A 24,707-nucleotide genomic window follows, 5' to 3' on the forward strand; every position below is an offset into this window, starting at 1 on the left:
CTTAGCTTTCTGCAGACTATGCTAAACTGAATTATTCAGGAGGGCTTTTTGCTCATGTCATAGGACTGTGCTGTAAGAAGTGGCTCAGAAAGATGTCTTGGTAAAGGGAGAGGGACTATAAACCATGCTGCTGGGTACTGTCTGCTGGTATAGGTATGTTCCTAATGGAAGTTTCTGCATCATTTAATATATCATGTCAAATTATGTTTCGTTTCTGCAATATTTCATATTTGTATTCAGATCGTTTTCAAATTTCTGCAATCCATACCCTGTTGTATTGGTTACTGAATGTCTCAGCCATTGATCGTATTGGCTTACACCGTGTAATCTGCCTTGGGTCTCAGTGAGAGAGGTGGACTATACTTTATTGCATTAGCTCATTATCTCAGCAAACAACATCAAAAAAGAAAACAACAAACCAGACAGTCTCAATACCGGTTAAGATCCATCTAACCTTAATAGTGGTATTAGTATAAAGTATTAATTTGATCCAACAGGGTACTCTCAACATTCAGACTGTTTAATTATTCCTAAAGGTGCTGCCTTGGGATAGAATCAAAAGCGGCTTTAAGATCAATAAATGCAACATACAGTTGCCTGGATAATCCAGAGAAAGGTGGGCTATAAGAAACATAAAACGAATAAAGCTTTTCCAAACCCAGTTGCCAAAGCAGTCTGTGATGTTCTGTCTGATCATACGCATGTTAGATTAGGAATACATCTCCCTAAATTTAATAGAGCTTACTCCTCCAATTGTGCAGAGATAAAACATTAATAGCAGAAGAATCAACAAACTCACTCGGACCAATTAAAAAAAAAATGAGTTTCACAGAACTGAGACTGAATGTTAAAACCAAAAAAGGGGACTGAATACAGAAAAAGGTCTTGCTGGTACATGGCTCACAGGGATGTGTTGGTAAAGGAATGTCTTTGTTTTATACGACAGCCTCAGTGGTGGCGTGAGAATTTCTTTGCAGACTAAACCAAAATCACATGTATATTGGAAAATGCAAGCAGGCTAGAACGTGATTCTGCACTGTATTTTCTTCATGGCCATCAGGCATTTCATTTATCACATATCAGAAAATTTGTAACTTTCTGGTTTTCCACATGTGCCAACCAACTGAAAAAGTGCTACAAATGGCACGTGTGAATTACCCCTTAGACTGTGTCTAACGCCAAAGAAGTCAGATTGCCCCCAAAGTATGCTGGGACAAAGAAACAGCAGGCACTCTTTTTTCAAAAACAAAACAGCCAGTAGTTACTAGCGCTCTTACGAGCATGCATTTTGGAATATCCATCAAACCCGCGTTATTGAGCTGATTGCTCAGACATGGCCATGTAGGCTACTCAGCTCGCACCCATCTGCGAGTCTCTCAGTACAACTTCTGAGGCAGGGTACCTCAGAATGTGTATCACTGATATATACGAACATGTACGACTGGTACATGTTCTATGTAGATCTACTACATGGTACATGAGCCCCGTGGCGCAGAGTGGTAAGCTGCAGTACTGCAGTCCAAGCTCTGCTCACAACCTGAGTTCGATCCCGGCAGAAGCCCTGTTCAGGTCGCAGCCAGATCACCCTCACATCCAGGTAGCTGGCTCAAGGTTGACTCAGCCTTCCAGCCTTCCAAGGTCGGTAAAATGAGTACCCAGTTTCCTGGGGGTAAAGTGTAGATGACTGGGGAAGGCAATGGCAAACCACCCTGTAAAAAGTCTGCCAAGAAAACATCGTGATGTGACATTCCCCCACGGGTCAGTAATGACTCGGTGCTTGCCCAGGGGACTACTTTTACCTTTACCTACTACTGGTATATATGAAATAGGCAGAAAGGGTTGCAGTAAGGAACATGAACACCATCTTCCACTCAGTGCTCCTGTAATGTTTTGCATGTAAGTAGTTTGTCTGTATTAATGTGCTGTTTTAAAATATTTGTCATTGTGAGTTTACAAGTAGGCCTCTGAGGAAAAAAGGAGAGGGGCTGGATGGGTGAATGGAGTGTGCTGTGATTGGACGGTGGCTGTAGCCTAGGGAGCAGAGTAAACTCCAGTTTTTAGTCAGTGTGCTGAGAAAAGAGTGTTCATTCTGGCTAAGTCAGGCAAACTGTGTAGAGTCTAGGCTTGCCAACTCCCTGCTCCTACATACTGCCCCTGGCCCCACTCGCCTGGGAGGCATGGGGGCGGGCAGAAGCGCATGCACGTGCTTCTCCATTGCATTCGTAACAGAAGAATCATGGTGTGTGCTGAAGCCAAGTGCTGTGAAAACCACCCCTCCAGAGTTCCACTTCAGCATGCACTGCACCTCCTACATCACGCTCATTTTCCAATGTGCTGGAGGAGTCGTGGCACATGCTGAAGCGGAGCTCAGTAAAAATCGCCTCCAGAGAGGTTGTTTTCACAGCACTTGGCTCCTGCATGCACAATTTCTTCTTCGGGCCGGAAATATGCTGGCACAACAGGGGAGCATGGGAGCACACGTGTGCATGCCTACATACAGGAGGTGGGTATGCTGCTGTCCCCCAACCCCAGAGCCAGTTTGGTGTAGTGGTTAAGAGCAGCAGGACTCTAATCTGGAGAGCTGGGTTCGATTCCCCACTCCTCCGCTTGAAGCCAGCTGGGTGACCTTGGGCTAGTCACAGCTCTCTCAGAGCTCTCTCAGCCCCACCCACCTCACAGGGTGATTATTGTTGTGGGGATAATAACGACATACTTTGTAAACTGCTCTGAGTAGGCGTTAAGTTGTCGTGAAGGGCGGTATATAAATCGAATGTTGTTGTTGTTGTTGTTGTTGTTATTAACCCCCTGCATCCCTGCTTTGGCCTCTGGGGTTTCTGGCAACCCTAGTAGAGCCTGAAAGGGCCTAATTCTGTCTAGGTCAGGCAAGTTGTGTAGAAAGGCCTAAGTGAATTTATGTCTGTGTGGATAAGAGGAATGTTTATTCTGTTAGTGAAAATCTGTGTGGAAAACTAGACTTTGTGACTGGGTCTGTGAATACACCTTTAAGAATATATAGCTGTTTTGAAACCACCAAGCTTATGAACCTATTCTTAAACCCACATGCTTATCAAGACTCTGTAATCATCACATTTATGTTCTTATAAATTCTATTTCTGATTAAGCAAGAAAGGATCTCTTTTTTACCTCACAGCCACCCCGACTGTTCTGTCATACTACCATCTATAACCAGCCTTCTTATAACAAGAGAACCCCTTTTGGGAAGCAGCAACTTATAAATCACACACACAGGGCAAAACACCACTGGTTGGGTTATCAGCGGGGTTTGAACCCCAAAGGGAAAGTGTTGGTGAGGTATAAGCCTGGGTAAAGTAGAGAACGCCTGAAGCTGTGTGGGGGGGCGAATAAAAGGAGTGTTGGTTGTGACCGGGGCCCTCTTGAGGTGAAAAGTTTACAGTAACGTAAGGAAGAGCCGTAATAAAAAGTGATACGACTCCATATAATCTTTTTTCAAAATCCTGGCTGCTCTTTACATTGTGCAGCTACAGCTAAAGATCTATTTGGGGACCACTGAAACTGAAAAAAAACCACCGGAGATCTGTGATTGGAATTCCAGGGTGGAATCCCTGCATGGCTGGTTACTAGGGTTGCCAACCTCCATACAGGGCCTGAAGTTCTCCCAGAATGACAGCTGAGCTTCAGATTACTGAGATCATTTTTCCGGGAGGAAATGGCAGTTTCAAAGGGCAGACTCTATGGCATCACATCCCCTCTGAACGCCCTTCCCCCCCAACTCTGCCTTCCCCAGGTTCCATCCCCAAATCACCCGAAATTTCCCAACCCTATTGGATATGGTGCTAGGGATCCCATTCCCGTGGTGGAGGCAGGGGATACCCTGCTTTCACCTTCTGCCCCCCCCCCCACTCACCTGGCTGGTCGGGGGAGGAAAGGCATGGAAACAGGCCTCCTGGGCACATATCTGGGGTGGCGCGATGATGTCACTCTCAGGAGTGATGTCATCGCACCTCCCGCTGAGAGCGCTCCTGCGCTTTGCAGCGGACCGATTTTGGCCCCAGACAGGTCCATTTTGGAACAAAATTGCCCCACTGTAAACTGTTGCGTACCCCCACACCTGCACCATGATGTCACTTCCCAGAAGTGACATCATTATGTAGGAGCAAGGAGCATGCTGGGAACAATGAGCAGGTAAGCGTTGGGTCCTCCCCTCCCGCTGGGAGGGTAAGGGGATCTGGCAAGCCTATACTGTGCTATTTCACTACGGCAGTGATTCACCTTCTGCACTGTATCCTCCATGTGGCTTCTCCATTTAGCAATGAGCCTCTTGTTGGCTGCTTTAAGCCCCAATACTGTACAAGAAACATGTCAGTGACCAGGCGGGAAGGGGGCAACACTCTCAGCATGGCCTGTTTGGGGCATTAAATTACAGAGCACAAAAAGTGAAAACTCAAAAATGTATTTTAAAGGTATTTTTCTAGTTAATTTTATGCCTTCTTGTGATTGCAAAACAGGGCAGAGTGATTTTTGCCTGATACAGGCACTCATTTAGCTATTTTGAACAATCTTACAGGTAGAACATCAATTTGACCAGAAATACAGGTGCTGTTGTGGTATAATTTTCCGCAGCCTGATACCCAAGTTGGGTGGCTATGTGCAGAAGCACCAGCTGATGAGCAAGAAGCCCACTGCGGGCCAAAACATGATTTGTTCTGGGCACCCAATTCCAGCAGATCTGTGGGTGTAACTATAATGGTTTGCGACCTTCCCCCCACCCTTCTCCTCCAAGTACAAAGGCCCCACTTAAAGCAAACAGGGAGCTTTTTGCAAAACCTCCTCAGGGCCATGGGCTTGCTCTTTGTTTGCACAGGAGGCAAACTTTGCCCTGAAAGCCTGTGGGAAAACTGTAGTGTGTGCGCATGGGGGGGGGGTTGAAATTGTGGCTCTTGGCCACGCAGAACCTAGGCAGGCTGTACACGGACCAAAATGAACCATGTACTTAATGAAGACGCTTATTTCCCAAACCTGTGATTGCTGAGACAGATAAGCATACATACTCTCTCTCTCTCTCTCACACACACACACACACAACTTCCTGCATTAAAGCTAGAAGTACATTTCCCTCAGACACCACCTAGAATTTACTTTTAGGAAATGGCTGAGCAAGAACTTAAATCTCCTCCCTCACTGGATCCCACCCTGCTTATGTGCCTGTTGTTCTGGGTGTGTCTCCCAATTGCAAAAAGTCAAGCTCAGAGCACTGCCTCAGTGCTCTTAGATAAACGTGCTGCTGAGCAGTGACTCATGTAGAGATGCAACAGACAGTTGCCTGTGACAGCAAGTAAGCCTGCTGTGTGCATCGGGGTGACTGAAAAATCCAATCGCAGTCAATACGGAGCAATAGCAGAATCATCCAGTCACTGTACCGGATGGTTGGAAGAAGGTGATCCTAGAGAAGTGGTTTGTACAGAGACACAACAGGCAGCCTCCTTGATGGATATGTGTTTTAGCCTCACAGGAGCCTTTAAAGTTTTAAATGTCTTTGTTTCGCACAGCCTGTTCGTATACCTGGCACGAGACCTGTCCCCTTTTTCATGGCATTTCTTACAGATCTGTGCAGTTTGCACTTCCAACAACTCAATAAAAATAAACCTGACCCGGTGCAAACCACTTAACCTAAAGGCCTGGAAGGCAGCATCTAAGGCTGCCTTCGAATCACCAGAGTTTTAAAAAAAACCCTGCTGAAAATGTGCCTTTTGCCCTCTGGTTTATGAGCCATGAGAACACACAGTTCAGTCAGTCATAAGAGCTGACATTTCACATCCACCTGGACCCCGCCCGCAAGAGAATCAGCGCTCTGGCCCAGCAGCACCAGGTGGTTGCATGGCATCTCCAGCCGAATCCAGTTCATGACCAGTCTGCCCACATGACCTGCAGCAGAAAATCACCTTCTTTTCCCGGAATAGGAGGCAGTGAGACAAATAAACAGATGGTCCAGCCGCGAACAAGGGGAAAGGGTCTAGCGTCAAACGGAGGAGGCAGCTCCTGTTATAGAATATTCCTCACCAGCACTTGGGTATTTGGCTGCGATGACTCTTAAAACACGAACCACAACTCATACTCTCAAAATATGCTGAAGGTTTTTTTGAAAATTGCAATTTAAAGGTACACCTATGCAAAGCCTTTCTGCTTTGCGGCGAGTCTGATTCGTCTCCTGAATCTCTTCACTGCTCCCCTAAAAAAAACCTGACATGGTGCCCTTGCAAAGGTAGCAGGTGGAGTCAAATAACCTCTGTAGAAAAGTGCAGAGAAACTTTCCATTGTTTCTGACCAATTTGTCAAAGCCTTTTCTAACTGTTGCAAGCGTTCAAGCCACACAGTTCAACCCGCATTTGTATGACAGCGACATCCCTGATTCAAGACATATCATTGACAAGAAATTATAAGGAGTGGGAATGATTCTGTTCAACATCGGGCTCATTTAAAATTTTATCAGTTTCATCAATTTCAGTAGAAGGGATTTACAAACATGCTTAACTTGGCCCCTGAAGTTAATGTCTATTAAAAAGTGCTGATGTTTGTCAGGACCATTCCCTTTATTTGTACATTTGTACATTTATCATTGGACTCAACGGTTATTTGGCAGAAACTAAAAATCCAAGACATTCCTAAAAGTTCATTTTTAATTTTTTCCTACACTTGATCTTAGCCAAAAGGCTAAGAATTTAATTTTTCCTAATTAACTGTTTATTCATGCTAAGCAAAAAAAAAATAAATGAGGACATATGAACACATAGAGTCATAATTAATAATGAAGTAGGAGTCAGATTATAGAACGGTAATCAGAAAGAACTCTAGAGCCTTTGTTCTCTGCCTTCCTTCCTGTATCTGTATTACTCAAATTACAACTTTTAAAAAATGTAAAAAGGGGGAAGAGGAGAAATAGACTACTATTTTGAACTGGAGGAAAGTTTCTAGAGGCCCGCAATCGACTGATCCCAGCACAGTCCAGAAAACACTTCCAGATCCACTCCTCCAGATCCCTCTAGATAACTTAGAAATACTGGGATTTTATCTTATCAAAACTGACACCAAAATTAAATCTTCACGTTCAGAGACACTGCACATCTGATACAATTACAGAGGACAACAGCTAAGAGAGGGCTGATGTCTTCACTGAATGATTGAATTTTTATCCTACCACTCCTGAAAGGGGCTTGAAGCAGTTGTACATGGCTCTCCCCATTTTATAATCGCAAGTTGGTGTAGTAGGCTAGGCTGAGAGAATGACTACCCCAAGGTATGTTTTATGGCTGAGTACAGATTTGAACTGAGGTCTCCCGTCTTAATCCAACACTCTAACCCAGGCATCACACCAACTTCTTTAAAGAGAGCTACTTCTAAGTAATGACAAATAGCACAAGCGACTGCCCACCTCCAGCATGTTACAAAGATTTCTTCTGTCCAAGAAACAGAACATGGACTACTAAGAACACCAGAAATGAAGCACAAAGAAAAATCTCAAGAAATAAAAGCTTTTTTAAAAGCCTAGAGTATATCTTTCTGCGATCTCTTCCCAGGTTTTCTAGGGGATAAACAAGCTACAGTTAGTGAGCTGTTGGTAACTCAAGATCTAGCCACAATATTTTAGCCTACTTATAGGTTTCCTGGAAGCATCTGATAGGAAACAAAATTCTGGATTAAATGGATCTTTGATCTGCTCCATCAGGGCTCTTCTTATATAAAAATCGTATCATGTTTGAATGAGAATTGTAAAAACCTGTTCATTTTCTCCCTTGTCATACCTGTGATATACTGTATTTAGTGGTATGCTAAACACTGGCATTTCTATCTATGCTTAAAGATAATCTCCGCTTGATTATGAGTGAATCAAGTTAACAAAGGTTTTTACTATTTTTCTCTGGTAGTGGAAAAAGATGTAACTACAAAAATGCTAAATGGGATATTTAATATTGATGTGTACAGTGTGAGAATAAACAGGGGCTGTGGGAAATTAGAAGATCTCTTTCCCCAGAAGTCTCAAGGGAAAGCTTGGTGGGAATCTTTTTCTTTTGGGAGATGCTGTCTTGGGATAAAAACGTGGCTTTATCTCCGAGCCTTCCTAATCCTAAAACATATTCAGACATTTGGAATTTTCTCCACATGATATACCTGCCTCTGGCCTGTTTTTACAGGTCTTTCCCACTGTTATTTATTGGCATGTTATCGATTTAATTATAGGAAATGGGAAACTACTCCTGTACTACCAATCCTTCCTGAGAATGCACAGTATAAATTTTTAAAATATAAGCAAATATTTTAAAATTAAATTATCTGGGGATACCTTCAACATGGTCTTCACGTGTACATGCCCAGTTTTTCTACACTGCTGCTCTTGGGCCTGGTTTTGACATATGGAGGTTGATCATGTGATGACTGCAATGCCAAGTGAAACTCTGCATGTTACAATCGGCCACTGCAGGTATAACATCACTTTTATTTGTAAGCTGCCTAGGTCTAAATTTGGACTCCGTCACTGTGTGGCTGCTATATCTAAAAGGTTAATAGAGCAATCCAAAGAACACTTTCCTGTGAGTAAGTCCAGACTTGAGTAGGATTCCAAATAGACCTGTTTAGGATTGCTTTTCAGTCAGTCCTAGACACAGCGCTTCCAACTCTTCCCACACCCCCTCAAACACAGTATTTTTCAGTAGAATCAGCTTCCCCCATGTATTAACCGATCAAGTGGAGAACATCCATGGAAAAATTATGAACTAGGATGTATCAACCATAAGAGGTGGATGAATGTAAAGTAAGGGGACTGTGCTTTGCTAAGCTCGATCTGTGGCACTGTACAGGGCCTTTTTCCTGGGAAAAGAGGTGGTGGAACTCAGTGGGTTGCCCTCGGAGAAAATGGTCACATGGCTGGTGGCTCTGCCCCCTGATCTCCAGACAGAGGGGAGTTTAGATTGCCCTCCACGCCGCTGGAGATCAGGGGGTGGGGCCACCAGCCCTGTGACCATTTTCAAGAGGTGCCGGAACTCCATTCCACCGTGTTCCAGCTGAAAAAAAAACCCTGGCACTGTATTTCTGACTAATCCAGCATGCCTTGAGTTTGCAGGCATCAACCATCAAACATACATATGTGAAACAGCCCTTGGGGAGCCCAATTCCTTCAGAGAAGGAAGCTGTGGTTCCCCAGAAGCAATTTCTAAGGTTGCAGTGGGACAATGTTCAGGTGCCGGAGTCTCTGACGTCCATCTGTGAAGCAATTATCTCATGCTAGGTGAGTGGATTTCCCCAATTCCTATCTTAAACTGTGGTGAAATTTTTCTGCATTGTATTCCACTCCTGATTTTACAAGGAGCATTGCCGCAACATTTAGGCTCAAGCTAGACCTAAGTTGTCGAAGGCTTTCACGGCCGGAGAACGATGGTTGTTGTGGGTTTTCCGGGCTGTATTGCCGTGGTCTTGGCATTGTAGTTCCTGACGTTTCGCCAGCAGCTGTGCCAGCCACAGCTGCTGGCGAAACGTCAGGAACTACAATGCCAAGACCACGGCAATACAGCCCGGAAAACCCACAACAACCATAGACCTAAGTTCCCAAGCTCCACAGAAGCCTGACTCGGATTGGGACCACGGTGTGGGGGGAGGGGTTTCAGCCACACCCCCACAGTTTCTCTAACCCCAAAGCCTCCAGGGACACAATTTGCCCTCCTGGGGCACTGCACATGCCCAGTCCATGTCAGGTCTCTGCAAAACTTGGGTGCTGCCTGCAGGGAATAAGAGTCAAGTCAGAGGAACCCTGACCCAATGAATTAAAAAATCAAGCCTTTTGAGCCACTTGCTTCCATTCGCTGATCTCCTTTTTACCTTCTGGGTCATCGATGCACAAATGTACATTAGTAACATACTGCAAAAAAGTAACTTTGCTGTGATTTTCTGTGTGTTTGTATCAAATTTTCCTTATTGTGGTGCTTTACCGACATCCAAAACAGCACACAAAAAGAATCTTTATACTACCATGCCTGCAATCACATCAAAATTGCTCTTTTACTGTGTTTTAGCAACATGCATATGTATACTGGGAACGCAGATGTGAAAAAGAGATGACAGAGTTCAAAGTGGCAACCAACTGCCCATGTATAAACGCTGAATGTAACATCTGGAAATATCAAATGGATTCCTAATGCAGCAGTTCCACTTCACAAACACAGTTAGGTGATCTAGAATGCCAAATGTGGGAGAAATTCAAAGGGAAGAGCATCTTGGAAGCATCCCTTTGACAAAACTGTGGTCTCTTTTTGCAACAAGCTACCTCTTAGCTACAAACACCAGGTTTTGTTTCAAATTGTATCTGTTCCATTAAGGTAGAGGAGGAATGAAAATATGCAGCACAAAGAATATACAAGATCACAGTAATGTCTCCAACAACCCTGTTAAGTAGGCTGTTTTATTTTTCACATATAACAGGTTAAAGATGGAGGCTGAGAGGAATAATGATTTACCTAAAGCCTTCTTAGATGCTTCTACACAGACCTCTTGCTCCACACATACCAAAACTGCAGCATTTAGGGGGAGAGAAGCACATCTCAAACACCCACCTTCCAAGGTTTCTACTGCTTTGCTGTCTGTTTTCCCAAAGATCTTTCTGGAAAGATTGTTCTCAAAGCGGTTTTGGAAACAATGTGGATAGGCAGGTGTGGATTTCTCTGTCCCTTCTCACCCACATCTGGTAACATTTTATACCCATCTTCTGCCACTGGTAAGTTTTTGCCAGCTTTTTATGGTTAGTAGTTATATTGCTATAGCATCATTACACTATAACAATATACCTATTACCAGGGCTTTTTTTCTGGGAAAAGAGGTGGTAGAACTCAGTGGGTTGCCCTCGGAAAAAATGGTCACATGGCTGCCCTCCGCGAGGGCAATCTCAACTCCCCTCTGTCTGGAGATCAGGGGGCGGGGCCACCAGCCATGTGACCATTTTCAAGAGGTTCCGGAACTCAGTTCCACCGCATTCCAGCTGAAAAAAAGCCCTGCCTATTACAGATTTTTAAAAAACTAGCACAAAGAAATCCAGTGACAAGGGGGCAAATAGTGTGCACAACAAAATAACATAGGCAATACTGCGCCCCGGCCATGTGGACTGTCTGTCGCTTCTTCAAATGCCTCTCCATTCACAGCGGCACTAAGACCACAATGGAGAAACCGTGTGGAAGAAGCCATAGAGAGTTTGTAGCTAAGACCAGGGCCGTTTCCAGACAGCTTACCTGCCTCCGGAATGTCGCGCCATGTTGCGGGGAAAACGCGAAATATCGTGTTTTCTCGCGTGAGTTTTGCATGATGTCGCACGACATTGCGCAAAACTCGCGCGAGAAAACGCGATATTTCGCATTTTCCTCGCAACATGGCGCAACATTCCGGAGGCAGGTAAGCCGTCTGGAAACGGCCCAGGTTTGATCCGGCAGCCTTCAAGATTACACTTCATTTGCTTTGCTGTCACACCTGTTTCATGGCAGTGCTGTGTCATACGGGGGCGGGGGCGGGTTTCAGGAATGTATGAAGGAATTGTGGGTTCATAGAACTATGATACTTTATCCCAATAACCAACCATTTTAATAATATGAGAAATCAGCATACTGTTTAGGCACACACAAGATGAGAAGCAACAGTCTGACAGATCATGCCCAATATATTTCATTTAACTACTGACTGCTCTAATTATTGATTTAATTGACAGAGAGATTTCCCAAAGAATTAAGTGCTAGGACTAAACACGAAGAAGGAAAAATTAAAGAAATATAAAGCCACAAACACATCATAAAAATAGTACTGAACTGCAGTCTTGAAAAGCTCAAAAGATGTTGCAAGTTTATTTATATTTATTTAAATATATGCTGCCTTGCCACCCCAAAAAGTCTCCCCAAGATGGCAAACAACAGATAATTAAAACAGATAATTTAAAATGCTTATATAGTCTGTGTTCCATACAAGTTCTGAGTATAGAACTTCAGGCTGTTCCCCACCCCACCCCCCAAAAAAGATGTGCAGGACCCCAGTCTGGACTGGAATGGCAGTTTGGGAAGGAGCCTTTCTCCCCATCTTTTTTCCTGATCCAAAACAGCCTCACAGAGTTGCTGCTTGCTACTCCATTGAGGAAAGCATACAGGTCCTGATATAGAAATCCCTGCATCTCATCTGGTTTGGAAGCTCCTAGGGAACCATAGAAAGACAGCGCCACAAAATTCTAGCAAATCTGGGTGGGGTGGGCTTTTATGGAGCTGGAGGATCTCACACAGGGTGCTTAGAAACACTGTTGGACATTTGTTCCATTAGGACCCGAGGACCGAAATGACCGTGCTTCTAGTGTTGTTCAGAAGCATTGCAAGATCTTTTCAAAAGTTAGGTTGACTTTTGCTGGCCAATGTTCAACATAAGGTTGGATTCAGAGGGATGTAGATGTTTGTCATTTTTATTTCTTTGATATTTTAGTATACATTCAAAACGTATTTTCATTTAATGTACACACTATCCCTTACTGAAATATTCAAACTATATCAGGTTCAAAACAACTGTGAGGAAAATCTGTCCTAAAATATTGCCAACAAAAGGGGACTTTTAGAGGGTGCATCTTCTCTGTGTTTATCTTTGAGTAGTACATTTTTATCCAGGGAGATCTGGGCAGCATACAACACTCACCTTTCTCCTATGTTAGCCTTCCAACAACCCTACAAGGTAGGTCAGATTAAGAGACCGTGAGTGACCTAAGATCACTCAGTGAGCTTCACGGCAAAGGGTGTGTTGAACTCAAGTTTTCTCCAATCCTAGTCCTAGTCCGGGCCGTATTAACCCATGGCTGGGCCCCTAGGCTTTCAGGTATTTCTGGGGGGGCCCCCGCAGCACTTAAATCTTTCACCCCACTACAGCTGACAGCCTGACCCTGGTACGGTAGGCACTAGACCGCAGTACATAGTCCTATATCCAATTTGAGGGTCTCCTGTAGAATTCTCTTCACATGCTCCCGCCTTTTATTACCCTCGCCTGAATATTGGAATAGAGATATGGACAAAAAAGGAACCAGTAAGCAAAATGGCATTAAAGTGTGTGTGTGTGTACACACTTATGAGAGTATATATATAGATAAATATATATGTACACGTATTCCTACGGCACAGAGTGCAAAGTGCCTTTAACCATTGGAGCCTTACAGGGCAAGTAAACAGTGCCTCCGCAAAAAAAAAATGATGGGCCCCTAGTCCCTGCAGCCCCCCTAGACTTCAGCCTAGTCAACCTCAGGGCTTTTTTTCAGCAGGAACGTGGTGGAACGGAGTTCCGGCACCTCTTGAAAATGGTCACATGGGCTGGTGGCCCCACCCCCTGATCTCCAGAAAGAGGGGAGTTTAGATCGCCCTCCGTGCCGCTCCAGTGACGCAGAGGGCAATCTCAACTCCCCTCTGTCTGGAGATCAGGGGGCGGGGCCACCAGCCATGTGACCATTTTCTCAGAGGGCAACCCACTGAGTTCCACCACCTCTTTTCCCAGAAAAAAAGCCCTGGACAACCTTATGAATAATATGGCCCTGATCCTAGTCCAACACACTAAAAACTGTACCCCACACTGGCTCTCATCATACTGGGCATGAAGGTGATTGCAGCCGTATCATTTGCTCCCAGCATCTTGAATTCAGAGGTTTATTGCCTTTGTACAGAGAAGTTTCATTTCGTTATCAAGGCTGCCCTTTCTGTCCTCTGATGCAAGAATACAACATATTCAATAGCCACTGGTGTGCCCATCCTATCAAGAACTTGTCTGAGCTGTTTTTTAAAAGCCATCTGAACTAGCACTGCCCTCCTATATTCCAAATTAAGTATAATAAGAAATGTCGTTAACTAAAGAATTTAAGGAATTCCTACATTAATATAATTTGACTGTAAAATTTCTGCTTGATTTCCCCACCCACCCACCTACACGAGGGAGGGAGTCTATGGCAATTCCAGAAACAAGAAGGGGATGCTCTTTCCACCAAGCCATGAGTTCGAATTTGTACTTCTGTGGAGCACCCTGCTCTAAGAATCAGAATGAAAGGGGGCATCAACAGGAAGGAATCAGGTCTGCTCTAGAAAAGATCGGGACAATATTTGCAAAATCTCCCTGGAAGGTGTGGACAACTACCACGCTTTTGTTTATTTATTTATTTAGGAGCATGCTTCGAAAGAGTGGGGAAAAAAACTGTTTAGGGTTTCCCTTTTCCTTTCAACATTGCCCCCCTGCTTTGATTTAAAACTTCACCAATGAACAATCCTCTTTTTTTAATCAGTAGCTCTTGTGTATCTTTCAGTTGATGATTGATAGAAATAAATTAATAACAGCCAGAGTTCCACGTGCTGGACATTTATATGGTTGGGTATCTTCTACGCCATCAGATTTAGGACAGATTTCTTTAAACATAAAAACTGCTTTGTTCAGATGGCAGCTGCTCAGATGCTGCTAGGATTCGCAAGCAGGGCTCACTCCCCCTGCCTTGCCTCCCCACCCGCTGCCGCCTTTGCAGGAGCAATTCAGGGATATAGGCAATCTTGCCAGCATTTCAGAGGTATATACAGGGGCCCTTGAAGGACACCTACAACTTCTTCTTCCTTGACTACAATACTAGAAGTTGACGGGCAGCAGATTCGGTACGGACAGAAGGAAATCCTCTTTCACATGACACAGCACTCACTTGGGGAAAATATAATCCACTGGCTTTAAAAAATGGGAATTAGACAAAATCTACAGAAGACAGGAGTGTCCACAGCTATTAGTCCTGACCTTGGAATACACCAGATTTTGCTCTTTGCATAGGGTGATCCCTGTAAGAAACATGGTAAATTGGATGGAAGTTTGACTCTTTTGCATGTTCTTATATTCTCCACTTAAACACATGGTTCTTACTTGCTTTGTCATAGCGACCTTATAGTCATTTAAGAGCAGGATATGTGTTCTTTTGGTTAACAATATATTCGAAAAACATACCTGTCCTACAATTTCAATGACAAAAAATATACTAGTGTTTGCAGTGGCATGCTGTGATGTGCTTTAGTGGTCATGTGTGTGCATTAGAGACATGCACACATCTCAGCCATTTCACTTTTAGAGCCCTGCAGAAGGACCTGCGGAGCCCTGAAGAATGACAACTTTAGCAAGTTACATCAGCAACATCTTACAAAAAATGTCCACAAAAACTGGGATAAAAAGGAACAGTTATTACAAAGGTGGGTACAAGACAAAACAAGATCATCTCTAATATACAGGGGCATTGTAGCAAATTACCTCTAAACAGGGTGCTTCTATTTAATTCTGCTTGCCAACCAATATGGCATAATAATTAACATACTGAACTAGGAGTACACAGTCCTGAGTTCTAATTTTACCCTCCCCACAAGCCTCAGCTTAATCTTTCTTGCAAGGTGGTTGTGAGGATAAAATGAGAAGGGAAAACCAAGCATGACCCTTGAATTCTTTGAAAGGTGGTAAAAACATGATACACTTTTAGAAATAGTTTAAGCCATTCATGAATTAAAATATATATTACACAATTTAAAACATGAGATTTAACCATTTTTTTATCCTGCTTGTTCTTTGGATATAAGTTTTTGTCTTCTTTCTTTCTCATGCACTTAAATATCACTCACACACATACAATGCACACATGGGTGTGTATTTTATTTTCGAACAAGCCAGCAATTAATTGCAGATCAGTGAAAATTAACTGAGATGCAGGAGGGAGTTTTGGGGATGTGTGGATATAGTTTTGAAAGTGGAAGATGTTAATTTTGATGAAAATCAAATGATAAATATGGATCGGTTGTTCGATGAGGAGTCCTTTAGATATTTACTGGACTGAGGTCAGGCACTTCAAACAAGTTCCGGGTGAGGCTTGGAAACAAGCAGCCTCCGCTCAAAAGTTCAACTGCGGGGCAGAGTTTGGGATTGAAAGCGACTGGACGAAATAGGGCTTCTTTGGGAGGAATCGACGAAATCCTCGAAGGAGGATGGAACCGGTCAGGGATCGTGGCCACCCGGGTAGAAGAATGGGGTCAGGCCAGCACTGGAGCCCAGGGCTTACGCCCAGCCGACATTCCGCTAAACCCAAGTCCCCGGCCGGAGGGCATTGGGCCTCCGCTCCAGCCTGTAGCCCAAGTTCAGCCGGGCGGCTATGGATCGGGGCTCTCGGGCGCCCTTGAACGTAAAGGCTCAATGGGGTGTCAATGAGCTAAAGATCGAGGCGCGGGGCTGGAAGAGGGAAGGCTGAGCTGGCGCGGGACCCACCCCGTGCGGCACCGGAGCCCAGAGCACGCTTACCCGCAAGTAAGCGCACCTGACTTCGCGGCCTTACGCCCAAGGAAGAGTGCCTCGCTCCCGAGCCCAGCCTCCCTCCCTCCCCGATCCGGCTGCTTTGGACGCGGGCCAAGGGCGGGGGCGGACACTCCCCAACTTCTGGTTTCTGATCCCAGAATCGTCGCCCCCCCCCCGAATTGGGTCGCTAGGAGGCAGCTGGAGGGCCTCGGGTGGGGGCCGGGGCCGCCCCCAGGCTGGATGGGTCGAGGAAGTCAAAGCTCCCGAAGTCAGCGCGGTTTAGACGTGCGGAGCGGATGCGCCAGGATTGCGCCGCCGCGTCTCCTCGGCCCCCTGCATGCGCGTTAGCAGCGGGTCGCTCTCGCCCCTTCAGCCCGGCGGCACCGCCTTGCATGCCGCTCCGAAACCACTCGGGGACTGCTCGGGTTCGGCTCCCCTTCAACGGGCACGTCCAACCAACGCTAAAGCCTTCTAAGCGGTGACGGCCACGATCCCAGTGAGGCTCCGCGAATCGTCCCAGATTTCGTTTTAGGCAGGCCAGCCTGGCCATCATCCCGACCCTAAGGACGCTTTCCTAGGAGTAAGCCCCCCTGACCAGGCCTGGGCCGGATTCCGAGCAGACCCGCTTGGGATTGCCAATAAAGGGGGGGGGGGTCTGATTTCCAAGCAAATTGTTCCCGAGGAGGAGTGTGAGAATAATTTTCCCTGCCGTAGGAATCAAACGAAACGGGCATGTTTACTCGGAAGTAAGGAAGAAGGGCCTGCCTTCTGTACTTCCCGATCTTAGTCCTCGAAAACCGACTGCCGCGAAAGCTCGCGGAGGCCGCGGTCTTTGGAACAAGCTCCGTGGAAAACAACGAAGCTTACTTCCGAGTAAGCGGCAGAGTTCCCCCTTGCCTGGATCCAGTTCGGCCTGCGGTCCTGATCAGCTTCGCAGCGGCTCTGCCTCCAGCAAGATTCGAAACCTTCGTTACTTTCTTCCGAATCAATTCGTTTAGAAATGGATTTCCTGGTAATAATAATACTCCACTGCTACTACTAACAATACCTCAAACTTCCAGTTAAGGATTTGGTTTAAAAGAACTTTTTAAAAAAGAGCCGCGCCGCCGAAGCTGCGAGTCGAGTTAGTTTAATCAGAACAGATCAGCAGTGAATCAGTCCAGAAATATGGAGAGATCGACAGAGAAATATGACATATTCCGAGTTACCTTTCCTTGGGCAGCCATTCCCGCCTGCTCGCAACCGGGCTGACCTGCAAAGTTAAGCTCGCCCGGGAATAATCCCCAGCTTCTCTTTAAATTGAGGCATAAGTTAATAAATGGCAGGGTTTATTTAGTTGATATTTTGCTAAAGGAAAAAAAATCGTAAACTGCGCGGGATAATTAGTAACCAACTTGTCAAAGCCACCCAGCTGGCTTTCAGTCGGAAGACTTAGACATCTCCAGCCTTAACTAGCAAATGGTCTTCCAGCGCCCGGGCTGCAAGGGGGCGAGGGAGAAGGCGAAGGGAGGCAACGAGGCCGGTTCCGCGCGAGACAAAAGCCCTGCGGAGGGCGGGGGGGGGGGGGAGGCTCGCACTAGGAAGCGGCCGCGTTGCCCGCAGTTAATTATTAGTGGGTTGCCTCTGCATCAAATTCACGCCTCGCTCGATTTATGAACCCCGTTCCCCAAAAGGGACAGATGTCAAAAATGGAAGGAAACAGCAGACGCGCCTTCCTCCAGTCTCCCTGCATTTGAAAAATGCCCGGCATTGGGGCCTCTCGGGAGCCTGCACACGCAGCCCGGGAGCTGAGACGGGGAGAGAGGGAGAGAGAGCGGGCACTGCGCCGCTTTCTCTGCCCGGCTCCGAACTCGCAACCCCTCCGCACCGAAACGGGGGGCGAGGCATCGCCTGCGGCTAAACCGCGGCGGGGGGGGGGGGTTGCGCTCGCTTTATTTTAGTGCACTCCCCATGAAGGGCATTTCACGACCAGGCGATCGGAAACGCCACTCGGGCTTGCCGGCATCCAGACGTCAACGTCGGGGCCCGCCAAACTTTGGCTAGTCGCAATGCTATTTTACTCCATATACAGTATAGCAACATTCCCTGCAAACTACACGTGCACACGCGCCAGCACGCCGGCCAAGGCACACGAGGAGCACCGGGTCTTCTGCACCCGTCCTCGGCGCGCCCCTGTCCGCCAGCGGAGAGCTCGGCTTTGCGGTTCCAGGCGCGGCTGAAGCGCGTTTAGCGAGCGCCGCGCGGGGAGGCAGGTGCCGCCGCCGGGGCCCCTCCGCGGACTCGAGGCGCGCCGGGAGCGCAGCGTCGCCCGAAGCCGGCGGGCGGCGCGGCGGTGCCAGGCGGGCGGCGCGGGCCTCACCTGATCATGCGCTCCACCTCGGCCCGCTGCTCGGCCGCCTCCTCGGTGTTGAGCGCCTGCAGCTCGCGCAGGATCTGCGGCGTGTCGAAGTCGTCGCCGTCCTCCGAGGCCTCGTCGCCCGACAGCTTGGCGGCGGCGCGGCCGTGCCCGTTGGCCAGGCCCGGGAAGAGCGGCTTGGCCTCGGCCGGGGGCCCGGCGGCGGCGCTGGCGGCGGGCGAGAGCGGCAGGCTCTCGAGCTTGACGCCGGCGGGCCCGGGCAGCAGCTCCTCCAGGGCGCGCAGCAGGCCCTCCTTGGTGGCGCCCGAGGCCAGCAGCGCGCCCAGCAGCTCCCGCTGCAGAGGGCTCAGCGGCGAGCCCATCTTGGCGCCTCCCGCGCGGCGGCACCTGCGGCGAGGCGCTGGCCGGGCTGGCGCGGGGCCTCTACTCCACGTTGGGCCGCTCCGCCGGGGATATACGCTATGCAAATGAGGGGGCCGGCGGGGCCCGCCATGCAAATGGCCCGCCGCAGCGCAGCGCAGCGCCCAGCCAGCCCAGCCGCGCGGAGCCGAGCGCGGCCCGGGCCGGCCCAACTGCGCCGCGCACTTTGAACCCGGCGGGGCGGGCGGAGGGCAGCGCAGCCCGCCTCGCCCGGGCAGGGAGGCAGGGAAGGACGGGGCCGCGGGAGGCCGACGGGAAGCGCGGGCGCCGTCCGAGGGGCTCTCGCCTCTTTGCAAGCGCCGGCCAGGTAAGCCCGGCGCCCTGCCACGTGGACGCCCGGAGGGAAAGCGGCGCGCCCGGAGGGGCCGGTCCCGGGGCTCCAGCGTTCGCCGCCGCGCTCGTCCCAAGGCGCGCGCTTTCCCCGGAGCGGCTTCGGCGTTCGTTTCGGGGGCTTTTCAGGAGGCGAGCCGAGCCTGGCCCCGTCCGCCAAGAGAAGAAGAACGGGCGCTGCTGCTGCTGCTGCTTTTTAAGACCCTTCTTAGTTTCGACTCGGAATTTCCTGCAACTTTTTGGAGAAAAATTGAGCATGGACGGAATATTCCCAAAAGCAAACTGGGAGGCCGAGCGGCAGGAACCGAACAATTGCATGGGGGAAATGTCTGTTGGGATCCAAGTTTTAAACTTCGAACTATGGTGGATAATATTTTGGTATGTCTGAGCGCCTCTGATACATTTCTTTTTTAAAAAATAACTACACACAAAGATTTGTTTGGGAATGAAATTGCTTTTGGGCAGCACTCCTGAGACTTACCTGCCGTTAAATACCTGAGGTTGCTTTTGCTATGCCTGTCGGTGTGCATAAAATAATGAGTAGAAAAAGACACTCTTTTACTTTTATTTTTAAGGAGATAGACAAAAACTTTGAGCTTCAGAGTCTTCATCCTGTTGAATAAAATTCAGTTCGACAATCTTTTACAGGACTTTTAAAAAAGAAAAAGGCTTCAGGCAAAATTAATCACTTTTAGACCCCTAAATCTGTTGCAGGTAATTCTGCATTTCTTATTGCAGGTGATGGGATTTATTCCCAGTGGAGCAAGGGATTCCAACTCTACAACTCCATCCTATGCACATTTACTTGAGAGCATCCCCTTGTGTGAAGTGGGACTTGCTCTCAGGTAAGTGTGCAGACTCAAGCACCTGCTTAACCTCCCCCCCCCATCAGTGAAACTCAAAAGTGCTTTACTGTGACTGAATCATATGATAAATCTGTCTCCCTGTGTCCCCGAGGAAGAGAGCTTTGACTCTCAGAAGCTCCTACTCTGGAAATCTAGTTGGTCTTTAAGGTGCTTTTGGACCTAAATTTTGCAGACCAATGGGCTGAAACCTCCTGAAACTAACATCTGTTTTGTTTTTTACTTCTAACACGAAACGAAGTTTTTTTCATACCCCTGTGTAGTTTTCTTGCTTATAAAAAAAATTTACATCCTCTTGGAGGGCTTACAAAAAGCTGGGTTCTCAAAGGGTGGCAAATTGCACATGCGGAGTTGGCAGAGGCAGAGAGACCCGTTCGCTGCTCTTTCACCGCAAGCTACAAAGCATTCCCCAGGATGCATTTACATTTTGACCCTCCGATCATTCCCTTGGGAAGTGAATCCTGTTGATTCCCGTAGGAAATTGTTTACGGGCAAGAGGCATTCGATTTCAGCCCCCCTTCCTGTTTAATTTCATTTTTAATTGCATCCGATCTCCTATGACTGAATTATATTAAAAATCCCAAGAAACTTCAACACAAAAACCGTTTCTTGATAACCCCGCTGAAATGCTTTTCATTATGGAGAACAACTTTAATTAGAGATTTTATCTTCCTTTAAGTGTATACTATTTAGAAAAAGAAATCACATTTTGTGGGAGTGAAATACAGGGCTTAAAAAAACACCGACTTAATGAAGTTTACAGGTCAGCTCTACCAAAGAGCTCCTGTTCCCTACAGGTCTGTTTACCTGTCTGTAGGTAAAAGGGAATCCGACAGAGCTGTAGGCACGGCTGGTTCCAAGGCCATTTAAGTAAATCAAAGAACTGGAGGCCATTTTTGTTTGAACACTTTTGCCTGTCCAGGGGGTGTATCTGGAGGGGATGGGAGAGAAGGAGGAAATTTATTATAGTGCCAAACAAGGAAGTGGCTCAAATCTGCATGGTGTCGTTTGACTCCTGAGGTTAACCAGTGGTGTGGACAGCCTTTATTTTAGGCAGGAGTGGAACTAGCCAAAGGTTAAAAGCGAGCTTGCAAACAATTGTTTCAGAACAAATACCTGAATTTCAGCAGGCTCCACTGCAAGACCGCAGTCGGTCTTAATTAAAGTTTCCCAGCGTCAGGAAGAAGAGCGAGATGTCCCTGGTTCAATTGCCGGCATCTTCAGTGAAAGGATCTTAAGAAGCAGTTGTTGGGAAAGATCTGCCTCTGCCTGAGATCCAGGAGAGCTGCTGCCGGCATGGCACAATGACTAGAGCGTCGCACTCGGGTCTGGGCAAGCCAAGTTCAATTCCCTGCTCTGCCAAAGGAGCTCACTGGCTGACCTTGGGCCAATCACACGCTCTCAGCCTTACCCACCTCGCATGGTTGTTGTGAGGATAAACTGGAGAAGAGCAGAATGATGCAAACTGCTTTGAGGAGAAAGGTGGGGGTGTGAATGAAGTAAATAAATAAATATTGAACTGGACAGAAGGAATGACCTGACTTTATAAGGTAGTTTCACGTGTTTGGTCACAGCTGTGTGCTGGATTCACATGTAATGTCTGCATGTGCAAAATACTTCCTTTATGATGTAAATACTCATGTCATGGCACACTTATACCCTGCTGGAAAAAAAAAACCTAGGGTGTGATGAGAAGGGACTTTATGTGGAGCAGTGATTAGAGTCACATTGAGAACTGGGTTCAAATCCCTGCTTGCCACAAAGTTGACTTGAGTAATACTGGGCCAGTCATTATCAGCCTACCTCACAGGGTTGTTGTGAGAATAGAATCAGGGGGATCCTATGTATGCTGCTTTGACCTCCTAGGACAAGGGAGGGAATAAAAATATGATTGTCCTTAGGGATGCTAAGATATGATTAAATGGTTGTGGCTCTTAGGGATGGAATTGACCTTTGAGGCCAAAAGTAGATGCCGCTCCTGTGCTGTACCATTGGGTGGGCACCTGGGCGCTCAGCAATCATGGCTATAGTGCAAACGCACTATGCCGCCACTAGCAATGGCAGCACCAGGTGAGCTATGCCCGTCTAATTCCATTGAAGTCAATGGGCTTGGAAGAGCAACCCCACTTAGGACAGTACTGCAGGCTTCTGAGGTTCAGGGCAAGGAAAGCAGGAGGCCACACACTGGGCCCCCAAACCCAACAGTGAGAACTGCCCAATCAGGCCCCCTGCCATTTCACTGAGCCCTCCAGCTTGGTAGAGAGAAAAATAATGACTTGGATAGAATGTATGTTGATAGTGTGTTGATCACAGTGGTCTGTATCCAAGAAAACTTAAGGGCCTTTAAGTTTCCTTTCGAAGAGATGGCATTTCCCACCAACTTGCCCCTCCCACTGTCGGCACCCACCAGGCTTTTCCTGCTGACCCCCAAGAACAAAATGTCACGGGAACAAGCGAGCTGTAGTGGGAGTACGGAACTGGCAGACATTATCACTTCCTCTTAAGAAATCTTAAAGGCACTTCAGTATTCTTAACTGTCTGGTTATATCCCTGTCACTGGCTAAATGGAACCTCCATGTTCAGAGGCAGTACAGCTCTGACCACCAGATTTGGGAGGGATGGAACAGATCTGAATTTTTTTCATCATTTGCCCCAATCAAGGCTGAAAAAGAAAGCTGTAACAGCTTGACAAGCAGCAAAATATATCCAGAGGAGTTAGCCGTGTTAGTCTGTAGTAGCAAAATCAAAAAGAGTCCAGTAGCACCTTTAAGACTAACCAATTTTATTGTAGCATAAGCTTTCGTAACCAATTTTATTGTAGCATAAGCTTTCGAGAATCACATTAGTCTTAAAGGTGCTACTGGACTCTTTTTGATTTAGCAAAATATATCACAGCCAGAAGAGCAGAAAAGGCAGATAATAGCCATGATCACTAAATGGAGCCTCCATGTGCAGAGGCAGTATACCAGACACTGAAGACAAGCAAAAAAGAAAAACTTGTAAAGTTCTCCAAAATATCTGATGGGATGCAGATAGAACCAAGTTGCCGAACTAGATGGATGCTTAGTCTGACCCAAAAAGGTAACTTAATAATAAACTCTGTTGATTTAACCTATTAACAATCCTAAACCCATGGACGTACTTCTGTTTAGTATTTCACTATTAGACTCCACTTTCCCCCAAAATGGACTCGAGGCAATTTACAAAAATCCTTAAAGTAATATCTGCAATAAAATCAAATGATAACATCAAATTATAACCTAATCCACAATTTTAAAAAATCAAACATAATAAAAAGTACTTTCCCACCAAACCCTGCAGTGCTAGAGGCCTCCTTACACCTTCCTGGATGTGCCATGAAGGAAGCAAAGGAAGAGCCCTGGCCGAAGGATTGGGGGAAAGGGTCTGACTAGAGAGGCACCGAGGGTTCAGGGGTTCATACCAGGAGGGACAGCTCCTTCAGATACGTGGCTTCCAAGCCGTGGAGGGCTTGTGTGGAAAACATGGGTGATCTTCAGAAAATTTGCTTGAGTGTACTCGTTTTTCTGTTGAATTTTATGAGTTGCAGGATAAAACAGACTAATTAGATACAGAATTAGCAACACTGAATTTATTCATATGAGAGGGGGGAAACAAAGACACAACATTTTGCATTCATCTATAGTAAAGAGTCCAGGAGCACCTTTAAGACTAACCAACTTATTTGTAGCATAAGCTTTCAAAAACCACAGCTCTCTTCGTCAGATGCATCTTTAAGACTAACCAACTTTATTGAGGCATAAACTTTTGAGAACCACAGCTCTCTTCGTCAGATGCAACTGACGAAGAGAGCTGTGGTTCTTGAAAGCTTATGCTTCAATAAAGTTGGTTAGTCTTAAAGGTGCTACTGGACTCTACTATTTTGCAAGTACAGACTAAGACGGCTAACTCCTCTGGATCTATGCATTCATCTAGTTTTCCTTTTAAAAAGTGCTGTAAACAGAAATATTTGGATTTCCGTCTATTTGGGTGCATTGCAATAATTTGATTCAATTAGATTGTTTTTCAGAATATTAACCATCTGAATATTAACCATCTGAAAATAAAAGCTTTGTAATACCGTCTGTTAGGACCACCAAGCTGTTAAGACCAAAGAATACAGGCCAGTGTGCAAGTTTTTGAATTGTCAAAAACTTGCAAGTTGGTACACTACATAGTGTCATCTTGGTCTTAATAAATGTACACTATGGCTTTTGTTTTTTAATTTTGCTTTGGACTCACTTGGCTACCTGCAGCCAATGTCATTGTTTTGCTTGGTGTTTTCCTGAATACACGTAATGTTTATTTATATAATTAGAGAAAGAGGGGGAGAGAGTAATGATTAAAGCACAGACCATGGAATGCCTGAGATCACCAGAGAAATCAAGTCCGTGGCACAGAGAGGAACG

At 46.5% G+C, this 24,707-nt stretch overlaps 1 protein-coding gene across 3 annotated transcripts in view; it reads right to left on the reverse strand.

Moving 5' to 3' along the window:
• The window catches only part of HNF1B (HNF1 homeobox B), a 106,108-nt gene extending 87,040 nt beyond the window's left edge, over positions 1-19,068 (reverse strand). For all 3 annotated transcript variants that reach the window (XM_055002103.1, XM_055002101.1, XM_055002102.1), the window contains exon 1: positions 18,671-19,068. In XM_055002103.1, coding sequence (XP_054858078.1) covers positions 18,671-19,029 — 359 coding nt within the window. In that variant the 5' untranslated portion in view covers positions 19,030-19,068. The remainder of the gene's footprint in view (positions 1-18,670) is intronic.
• Positions 19,069-24,707: the final 5,639 nt, after the last annotated feature.

Source organism: Eublepharis macularius, chromosome 17 (assembly GCF_028583425.1).
Source record: "Eublepharis macularius isolate TG4126 chromosome 17, MPM_Emac_v1.0, whole genome shotgun sequence".
Classification (NCBI taxonomy): Eukaryota; Metazoa; Chordata; class Lepidosauria; order Squamata; family Eublepharidae; genus Eublepharis; species Eublepharis macularius.